The sequence below is a fragment of the Lygodium microphyllum genome, chromosome 2, assembly GCF_053477565.2.
Source record: "Lygodium microphyllum isolate KBCC chromosome 2, Lygodium_microphyllum_v1.1.10, whole genome shotgun sequence".
NCBI lineage: Eukaryota > Viridiplantae > Streptophyta > Polypodiopsida > Schizaeales > Lygodiaceae > Lygodium > Lygodium microphyllum.
In genome coordinates, this window is record NC_141136.1 from 118,125,344 (window position 1) to 118,136,672 (window position 11,329).

The window sequence follows — 11,329 nt, forward strand, 5'->3', positions numbered from 1 at the left end:
CCATAACAACTCTAATAAAAATTGTATTTGGAAAAACATGTTGTGTGGCTCCTTGGGCCTTATCTCACTAAAACACTTCTACAAGTAGTAGAATATGGATCTCCCCCTTCTCTTTGTTGCCTTGGAAGGCTCACTAGCTTGAGCAAAAGAGGATCTAGCTTGATCAACTAGCTAATCAGGTGCCTTGGAAGAAGTTGGAATGTGGGTAGTTGGAAGAGAGGAGTGTCCACCAAGCTCAAAGGATTGGTCATTAGCCAAAGGAGGTGTTATTACCTGGCCTTGAGCAGTAGGAGAAGACATTGTGTTTACACTAGATTGCTTTGATTGCATAGTTGGAGATTGGAAAAAACTAGGAGTAAGAGGGATCTCAAGGGAAATAGCCTTTGGAACCTCTGATGGCCTAGCCTTTGGGACATCTCCATTATTCTTACCATCTATATAAACTTTCATTGTTGTCTGCTTTGTTCTAGCAATTGGCCTGGTAGAAAATGATAGCACAAAGTGATAAGGAATATCTAAAATGGTAATGTAGTGAGAGAAGATATGGCATGATATATAGAAATCGACACACATGAAAATATCTACTCATGTTATATCTTAAGGCATGAAGATACGACACATATTTGAGAAATGTTTATACTTTGGGCAGTATAATTTCTCCATATCGTGAGCATGGAAGAGGAAGACCTAAGATACAATGTGAGAAGAGACATTAGACCATGTCGAATGCTTAACGCACTTCATAGGTCAAGGAAGACATCAGGGAAAAGCATCACAATACGATGCAAGTGAAGTCCGGTGATCTCTTAGAGGTGCTATGGTTGTGTTGTTTTGTGATAAAATAGGTGGAAGAGGGAAATAAGAGGAAGATACAACACGATCATAAGGAAGAAGGGGAACCCAATAATATAATTCGCACCATTGTATGCAAATGAAACTAGTCCATGTAAGCTAGGCCCTACGTTATATAGTTGCGATGGTTGAGGACACATGGCATCTTGTTATTGGCTAGGGTTTCCAACAATCATCCATGTTTCATCCGCGTGTCAAATATGCAAGCCTTCTTCCTACCACATGTTCCTATGCATCTATCCTGTGTCAGTCACCTTAATGGTGTATAAAAATCCATGGCAAGTTTGTTGTATACCTTTTTACTCGATCTTGCATCTTGGTTGTCCTGCTCTTGGTGTCATTTTCTTGCTTTCTTTTCTACTTTCGTGTTGTACCTCAATCTTGCCCTTCAACCTCTTCTTTTCAAGATACAAAGCAAGGAGAGTAGCTCATTTAGCTCGGATGGCTATTTTCGTGTCATATCTTGATCGCACCATATTTTTGCCTGCATTCCCTTTTTCGTTTTAGTATCTTGCATTTGCTCTACCTCTTTCTTAAGATACGATGCGAGGATGGACTTTTGATGTGGTCACAAGTACATCTATTTGCACCATATCTTGAATCTTGAGATGTTTAATCATAGAAGTGTTCAATGTTCCCTAGGTGTGCAAAAACAAAAGAGGAAAAGAAGAAGGTTGTTTACATGTTCAAGGGGTTCAATTTATGCCATAGCATCTATGGATCCTAAAATTCCTTTAGCTTCTTCTCCATGCTCAGTTGTAAGTGTGGAAATGCCTAAGAAATCTCCAAGCAAAGGGGGGGTAAAGTTAAGTCACCATTGAGGATTCTTGGATTGTCTCAAATCACAAAGGTTACTCCCTCAGAAAGACTCCTTGACTTTCTTCTTTAGAATGGCATGGAGTTATCTTATTATACAATTGCAAATGATATTTTCAACCCTAATTGGGATCTTGACCATGCATTGAACTCTTGCAAAAACTTTTGTGTGGAGGGCTTTGTTGAGTTTGAAAGTCTAACATTGCATGTGGTTGAAAAGGATATAAAGGAATATGTTCGTACACCTATTAGGACCTTACTCTTAAAGAATTCCCTACTCATAAGGAAGTGTGGAACTCATTCTTTTGGTAGGTTTTATGCAACATATGTTTTTTGTTCTACTCGTTCTACGAAATGTAGGCTTACATGAAAATTTGTTGCATTTATTGTGTATACTCTTGTTAAATATCCTATTAAATCCGATGAACAATAATTGGAAGTAGCAAAGTCTTCTAGCTTTTGCTTACTCGATGCAATGGCAAATGAGAAGGACACAAAGGAGTATGTGGACCTTGAGCATGAAGCATCTATTGCTGACAAACTAGATGTCACTCAATTCAGAGTTGAGACTATTATTGAAGAAAGCCATGCAGATGTAGATACTATGTCGGACTCCCCTTCTTACTATATTGTTCCTTCTCTTTCAACTTTTCCCATCAAGGATAAGGAATAGATACTACTATTAGACATCCAAAGGCTCTTTAATCTCACAGATGTTTATTGTTTAGCAATCATTGCAAAGGCTTCCAATGCTACTAATGGCATAGTTGATGTCAAGAATGAATCCAATGAAGAGTTACTTAAACTAGACACAAAAATTACAAATGACAAGATTATTGATGTAGGGGACACCCTTTCTCTTTGTTTTAACAAGGCAAGAGATGTTGAGAAAGAGTTGGGGATTACCGATGAGGAATTTAATTGTCTTCGAGACTGACTTGGAATTTTCAATTTTGAAAGAGAATAGTTGAAGTATGTTAAAGAATTGAAAGACACCAATGAGACATCATCATCAATTAATCTACGGAATCCAACTAAACTAAAGCATGATGAAAACATTATGACTGTTGGAGCTCCCACATCTTGTGTGTGTGTGTCTCTCTCTCTTGCCCTTGCTCCTTCCACCATAACTCTTACTTCTGCTTGCATACTTCCACTTCGGGCTCACTCCCTTCAACTAGTATTAGAGCCAACCATTCAAGGAGCTTTTTCATCGTTTGCTTTAGCGTGGATTCAAAGCTTTAACTCAAGGTTTTATGGTAGTCATTGTTTCTTTCTCTCGAGGTATGCATTGAGTCTTTCCTTCTTATGGCTTGTTCTAGCTTGCTCCGTACTTGTTGAGGAGCTTCCTAAGGCTTAGGCAATAATGTAGAGCAAGGTGGCCTGGTTTGAGGGTAGTATGGGCAACAACAGTCACATTTGGCTATAGGATGACATGCATACTTATTTGTGATGATGATGGTGACATTTATGATGCTTCTCCTACATTTGTTATTATTGATGACACTGATTTTTGCTGTGAAGATGAAAATGAAGATTAGCAGGACAAGACCTCAAATATATTGCTTAGATCAAGGTGCCTTCTATTGATAAAGATGATAATAATAACAAGTTGCCCTTTAAGAAACATGCAATGGCTTTTTTTGTTTCTTATTGCTTTTTCTCATGTTTTTAAAATTCTATTCATTTTCTCCACTAGTTCCTTCCTTAAGCATGCTAATATTCCTCAAGCATGCTCACCACTTGTCTAACTCACATTACTTATTCTAATAGTATGAGTAATAAAAATTTTTAATCATGGGACCTAAGACTATGACCTACCTACTACACAAGTTTTGGATTTTACTTGCAAGTATACTATCCGATCCCGTAGTTTTGATGTGCACAAGTGGCTTTGTCATTGAAGTGTTTGGATCTCGATAATGGAACTAAAATGTAATGCTCTATGATCTTGACATTGGGACCATTGGACATGCTCTTATTGATTCAAGAATTTCAATGTATGAAAACTTGCGACTAGCTCTCACCTAGCCTACTCACACGATAGATCTATACAAGATGGGAGAACACACTTACTTATACTTACCTCCTTCATTGTAGTCCAAGTATTGGGTCACCTTGTTTCCAATCCAAGCATACACTCCTTCAATCTCACTTTTCTTATCATTGTGATGCAAAGGAGACACCCACAATGAGCTCAAGGAGATGAAGAGAAGAAGATGATTTCTCACTCTATGTCCCTCACCTTCTCTCACTCTAAACTCACATGCTCTTGCTCACAAAGGCACTCACCATGACAGGATAGAGAAGAGAAGATAGCATGCAAAGAGCTTCATGCTCCATGTTCCTTATTCTCTCATAAGCTTTCAACTCATTCTCCTTGATCACTCTCTCTCTTTCAAGGCAATAGGCCGCAAGAAATTGAGAAAGTAAAGTTTGCACACACATGAATAACATTTTCCATGAGTTTTCATCCTTTTTATGCATGAAATTTAGGGCTAGGGTTTTCCCATGCCCCTTGGGCATCTTGCTTGTTTTGTGGCCTTTTTGATTGGTCATGGCTCCTATTCATGCTTCTAGACCTTCATCTTAACCAGAAATTGACTAATATAAATGATAACTTCAAAGTGCCATTGGATTATTACAATTTCAACAAAATAATGAAATAAATTTACATCTTAACCAGAAATGGACTAATATAAATGATAACTTCAAAGTGCCACTGGATAATTACAATTTACACGAGTAGGAGCACATCGACTTTCAACAAAATAGTGAAATAAATTTACACACCTCTTTCTTTTCTAAAAAATTGGTAGATCCATTTCTATAAACAATTAACAATTGTTTCTAATTGCCACTTGCTTGAATTGATGGCACTCTAATTGAGGGCTTTTATTCACACACACACACACACACACACACACACACACACACACACACACACACACACACACACACACACACACACACACACACACACACACACACACACACACAGAATAGTGAAATAAATTTAGAAACCTCTTTTTTTTTCTCAAAAATTTGTAGATCCATTTCTATTCACAATTAACAATTGTTCTTGATTGTCACTTGCTCGAATTGTTGGCACTCTAATTGAGGGCTTTTATTGACGAGAGAGAGAGAGAGAGAGAGAGAGAGAGAGAGAGAGAGAGAGAGAGAGAGAGAGATGGATGGATACAAAGCAACTTTGTTAAGGAGATAGGAAAATATTTTAACGCAAAGTGACGATTAATGAATGAGAGAAGGATCGAACGACTGGCATGACCCATGGAGAGAGTGTATGTATGTGTGTGTTGGAGGGAGGCTTAGGCCATGTAGTTGTTAATGAATGAGGGAACGCTTGCCATAAATTTTGGGGCAATAAATCAAATATACTTTTCTTTTAATTTTTTTTCCCCTTCTACATGTTTTGTCCTTTTGCAATGTAGGCTCAAGTGGAAATGTGGAGGTTCGTTACATTACCTTCAATGTATTCTTTGGTTTTTTTTTTTTTAAAAGTTGGAGCTCCTCCTCATACCTTCACCATTTTGTCCCTATCAATCATGATGAACCACAAACCAATCTACTACTACTACAATCCTCTCTAATGGCTTACCATTAGACGTGATCTTGGCCATGCTCATGTGCATTTTCACCTCTTCCTCCAACACTTGTTAGCTTGACCACTCAAATACACTTGCATTAAATTCACAATGCACATCACACTCCTCAAGGACTTGCATTATGTCTTGAATGTAATTACATAATCCCCTTTTATCTATTGTTAATTATTCTCTCCAACAACCAAATAATGATATGATTTGAGGTTCCACAAAGGTGTTTTTTCTTTTATATTTTAAAAAATGAGGCTAAAATAAAGCAAAAATTTCATATGCCAAAGAGAATTGGCTATTTCAAGCGTAGTATTTCACAATGACAGACTAATATCACACAAAGCAAGCTTCTAGGAATACCTGCCTTCCTAAAACATCCTCAGAGGGTTTTGAATTTTTCAACATGTAAAGTAGAATCCTCCCATTCTTTTGAGAGAGAGAGAGAGAGAGAGAGAGAGAGAGAGAGAGAGAGAGAGAGAGATGTTCCTTACTATTTTGAGAGACAAAAAGTGTGAGTCAGGTTTCAATGGCAGGTAAGATGGCAGTTTCTCTTCTCTCTCTCTCTCTCTCTCAAATGTAGGAGAGAAAGAGAGAGAGAAGTTGCATGTAAACGCCCCGAACAACGTAGTATGCTTAACAATTATGATATTCGCTTGTTTTCGAGATTTAATATAAAAGAGAATGAACACTTAAAGCTAAAAATGAAAATTACTCACAAAATTACAGCCATGAAAATGTAAAAGTAATGGAGACAAGATTGAGGGTTGAAGATGGGCAACCCCCCCCGAAGGAATGTATTTCTGCTCAACCCAAGTCCCTTAGGGAAGAGCTCAGTTACAATCAACCGGAGAGTGAGAAGAAGTAATTCTCACTCTCACAAGATCATGCAAAGATGTACAAACACACATGCATTATCTATTATGCAATGATAAGAACTGATTTCTTTACAATATGAGAGAAGAAAAAGGGGAAATCAGCCTTCTCCATCGTTGAACAGTAGTACATGGATATGGCTTGCTTCTTGTTGCTAAAATGGAAGAAAGAGCTTGAAAAGGAGGTGCTGTAATGAATTTACAGGCTTGCTGTCCTGTAAAACAGCAGTGATAGAAGAGGGAATATGGAGGAATTTGATAATGGAGAAGTGGGGGATGTTGATGGGGATGGATGGGGCCAGTTTCTGGCTATCTGTGGGTGCTGTATATGAGTTTACAACAAAGAAAAATGATGTTGAATGAAGAGAAACGAGCTCTTATTTATAGGAGAGGGGAGAGCTAGTACAAAAGGGGAAAGTGGAGTAGCACAAGACAAGTGTCCAGCCATATGTCATGAGATGTGACAAGTGGTGGGACACTTGGAAACTTGTGTGACAAGTGTCTTGACACTTGTCTCTTCTCTATGGCCTTCCCTTTTGGGTTGAATACTGTCAAGAATAAAAACAATCAAATTTAGTAAGCACAATCAGAGTACAGAACTTACTATTTTTAGAATGACATCCCTAATTTTTAGGACTAGCATTTTTAGGCTAATTCGAGGCTCCTAAAATTTAGGGATCTCCTAAAATTTAGGGACCCCCCAATATGGGTGTCATATGAAAGCTTTTTCCGTGTACATCGCAAAAATGGTATCCGAATCTTCATGTGACTTTCCTATGCAAAGAAATGTGCATTTCAAGCTTTCAGCCCACACATGCACATTATACAAGCATTTCATGATCATGCCATCTTGTTGATTGTAACTGTCTGTTCTGGTGGATCTAGCCCACACTTCAAGGCATCAATCCTTTGTGTGTGCAAGTCTAACCCCGATATGCGTGAGTTCTAGTCACAGACGCCCAATCGGGCCATATAGGTGGAAGTGTGAACTATCTTTTCTCTAACCCACCGCGTGGATCCACCATAACCTGTGACTACTCATCAGTGGCCAGCTCCAATGCACTTTTCTTTATATCTAATTAGTGCAAATGAAATAAATTTAATAAATCATTATATAGACAATTTAATGAAAAAGGATACAAATTCTGTTTCTATAGAGTTGTGACATTGCAGCTTGCCATTTTGAGAGAGGGGTTTGAAAGCAACATGCAAGCGGGGTTTTTCTAAAGCCTTGAAGAATGAATTTTGAAAATGAATATATATATATATATATATATATATATAATTTTGAAGGCTCTTGCAATGTGTGCCATATAGGATAGTGTTAGGTTTGGCGATAGGTTCTCTCTATTTGTAACACAAGAGAGAAGAGATGGTATAGACCATATGTGGAAACATTGAATGAATCTTCGTGTGGCGTTAGAAATAGGGCCGACCATTTAGATACGAATAGCCTATAAGTATTTGGGCGGCGCCCATCTTTGGAGCCTGTCTGTCTTGTGGTTTAGGGTTAGGGTTTATATATACACTTCAGCTCCTTTCTCTTGTCTTTTCGAACGTCCGGCGACCTTGCTTCATCATCGTTGCTATGGGGCACTCTGCTGTCTGGAACTCACACCCCAAGAAATACGGTGCAGGATCCCGCGCCTGGTAAGTCCCTCCTGTCTTTTCTCTGACTCTTTGTTATCTCGATCTTAGCTGCGATTCCCTGTCTCTTCTTCACAATTTGATGCACTGATCATTCTCAACCCACGATGTTGATGATCGATCTGATGACGATGATGAATGATGACCACCTTTGATACAGTCGCGTCTGCGGGAACGGCCATGGCCTAGTTCGGAAGTACAACATCATGTGCTGCCGGCAGTGCTTCCGCATCTATGCCAAAGACATAGGGTTTGTGAAGGTACGTCCTTTATCGTCTGAAACGCAGCACTATCTTCTGTTATTTAGCATCCTACGGTGTAGCATAGACATAACATCTCATATGGGCGTGGCCTTTATTTCGTCCGGCTGTTAAGTCTCAACCCTGTGAAGTTCGTCGTTTGCTGCATTTGTTGCCATTGTTCGAAGTCATCATGGATGAACAAGATGTCTACTCGTTTGGTTCGGACTGTTAACCGTAACTCTCTGGCTGAGAAGTATGCCTTTCCGTTAATCACGTGCCTATGATTGTAGGCCCTTGAAACCTCAAGAGCATTCGAGATCTAATAAGCTCTTAGGCTAGCATTTTGAAATGTATTCCTATGCCTCTTTGATGGCGCTTGAACTTAGATGTGGCGAATTCACATAGATCATCTTGAGGACTTGTTTGAGATTTTATATATTTTGTTTTGCAGTACCGCTAGCTCAATGATGGCCGGAAGTTCACTGCAGATTTTCGTCAAGATTTTGCGAGCTGGATGATAGTGCCAGTGTTCTTTTAATGACCCCATGTAATGTGAATCTGTGCTCTTTGGGAGCCACAATTGAAGTATCTATTTAAAGAACAGTGAATATCAAATTCTTAAAGCAGTGTTGCAGGCTATTTTCTTGACGCTATTGATAATGCCGATTTATAAGGTCTGGGTAGTTTATTCTCTGAAGTATTTACGTATGCTTTGTTTAAGAACAAACTGCTTATTCAGTTTCGTTCTGAATGTGTGTGAAGGAAATACTGTCTTTTGGAAGTTTCACACTGCACTATTACTTCACTTACTGAATCTAAGCAGTGGAGTAATTTGCAATTGATGTCACATTCTGTGCAGCTGTGAAATCACTGAACTTTCTGAATCCAGGCAGCATTGGGAGTCTTATGAACCTGTTAATCAAAGTTTGCATGTTGATATGGCATAGGATACTCTTTTGATAGTTTGCATGTTGGTATGGGATACTTTTTGCACAGGTCCACTTACATATCTTTAAATGATTTTGAATTGTGGTGGAATGCATTGTTTAATTAGTCATATTGAAAACAAGATATAATGGACTGAGTTTTGAGCCTCGGGGACCAGGCTTTATAATTCCGTAAATGGATGCATATTTGTACAAGTGTTCCTTAGTTGGTGCATATTTTACTAATTGAGGGAGACCATATTATAAAATAATCTGCGGTGTATATGTTACTAAGGCTTCTATAGAATGGCTTGCAGTGCACCGGTTTAATATTTAAGCCATTGAGGTTACAATTATAGCTCATAAAACTTACAATCTTATCACTTTACTGGACATTTTCTCGTTAGTACATAAATAAAAAAATCTGACAATGAATGCTTTAATTTCTCAAGTTGGAAGGTAAGGGAAACTCTTGCAAGGAAAGATTGCAGAGAGAGTTTTCATGTGCAAGAAATTTTTGTTTGTTAAGAAATCAAGCTTCTGAAATTGGATATAATGGACCAAATTGCGTAGAAAAGGCATATAGGTCTATTGCTTTTGGTGTTATGCAAGTTAAACTTGAATCTGTTGACCTGAATATGGGTGTAGAATCAGTGAACTTTGACCACTACAAAGTATAGACTTTTGAGGCGTTCAAAACTAAGTGTCAGCCTGTAACCATGTGGTGGTTTGCCGTGATCTGATCATCCCAGGAGGCAAAGCTGAAATCTCATGTTACTATATTACCCTCTTGACTCTTGATAAATAGTCCCATCTTTTTCAGTTTGAAAGTAAATGCTGTGGTACTCCTATACTTAATAGGTGAGTTATTCAGTCTTGAAGAAAATGAAGTGGCATTTATATACCCAGACACAAGGTAAGTGTAGGCTTTCATGATGTATAGCTAGCTCAATATAGAGTGATTCGGAACAGAGAATTAACACAACAAATGCTTGTTTTGAAAATATATTGCTTCACTGCCCTGAAGTCCATGAATCTATATCTCAAGTACAGACCCTCCTATAATTATAGATAAAAATTAGAAATTTGAAGTCACATATTATGATTCTTTATTTAGTTTAGTTTTGTGTAGGTGGATTCATTAGCTGATTTTGAGTGTAAGTCATTGCAGTTTGTAAGCGTTTTCAAATCCTTCATTTCTCCCTTACATTAGAATACCTTGCATCGTAATCATCCTCAATATGCTACATTCCATTATGAATGTGAGAATCATTCTTGTTCATCCTTGGATTCCACAAAGTTGCATTAGTGAAAGTGGGATCTGATTAGCTACCTCTACCAAGTGGAAGTGGAATTGACATGGTCAAGTTAACCCACCATTTTGTGTTGGGGAAATCAACTGGCACTTGCCATTATATGGAATATCCTATAACAAGAATGGAAATATGAGCACCTAGCTCTACTAAGCAGAAATTGACTTGACATTGACATGGACAAGTTGATCCATCATTTCCCATTGGAGTGGATTTGGTTGATGTCGCTTGGTTCTTAGGGTAGGTTCACTTGCATGGCTGCCATCTCAGATTCTGGGTCCATGGGACTATTCCATTGAATCAAGGTGCTACAATGGCTTAAGCTATCTTCTAGTGGTTTGATGAATATGATTTAGCCTATCACATATGTTTACTTTTGCTCATAACAACCCCTCGATGATCCTCCTTGATTGGATTTGTATGAAATATAGTGTCTTTGTTGATGATTGTGATGTTGCTACTAACAATGTGCTCATGTATGAAATTGAGATGGGCTAGTATTGCTTCATCTTTTAGACAATTGAGAGGTGCTCTAATGTTCCTAATGTTTGTATGTGTCACAATATTTGAGTTGGTGCAACCTTGGATTCTTATATCTTGGCTACCATAGCAAATGTACATATCAAAGGCACTTTAAGGTATCTCATGATACCATTCAAGACGTAGTCATACAATGTGCCACGACTTCCATTGCAAAAGCTACGTCGACTAGTTGCCATTATGGTATGCATAAAATTACCCTTTATGTATGGATGTGAAACCTTGGCCATCTTGGCTCGCATCATTTGATTGTAGATAACAACTTAACTAATGTTCACGTGAGAAGATAATGAATACGCTTATCATCTTGCATACTGACTCGTTTATTTGTGTATGTACTTCTAAGACTAGTAAAGAAGTCCCTTGAGGAAATTGCAAGTAGCATACAAAGTATATATGAGACCTATCCCATGTCCATCTCAGCTCTTTTTGAGTTGAGTCTTTAAAGCATCTAGCTTAGTATGAGCACTTTAAGTGAGCACTTCAAGTTGTAAGGATATTATC

At 38.2% G+C, this 11,329-nt stretch overlaps 1 protein-coding gene across 1 annotated transcript; it reads left to right on the forward strand.

The window, feature by feature from the left end:
* Positions 1–7,646: 7,646 nt before the first annotated feature.
* On the forward strand, positions 7,647–8,743 carry LOC148040231 (small ribosomal subunit protein uS14-like). Its single transcript, XM_087697831.1, has 3 exons — positions 7,647–7,807; positions 7,965–8,064; positions 8,498–8,743. Exons 1-3 carry the CDS (start codon positions 7,746–7,748, stop codon positions 8,504–8,506), a joined length of 171 nt encoding a protein of 56 aa, XP_087553957.1. The 5' UTR covers positions 7,647–7,745; the 3' UTR covers positions 8,507–8,743.
* The last annotated feature ends 2,586 nt before the right edge of the window (positions 8,744–11,329 follow it).

What these genes read in the sequence shown, in the direction of transcription:
- LOC148040231 (XM_087697831.1), top strand. Translation starts at nt 7,746, where the DNA reads ATGGGGCACTCTGCTGTCTGGAACTCACACCCCAAGAAATACGGTGCA. An exon ending in GGTGCAGGATCCCGCGCCTG is followed by an intron (nt 7,808 to 7,964) that starts GTAAGTCCCTCC and finishes CCTTTGATACAG; the next exon opens with TCGCGTCTGCGGGAACGGCC.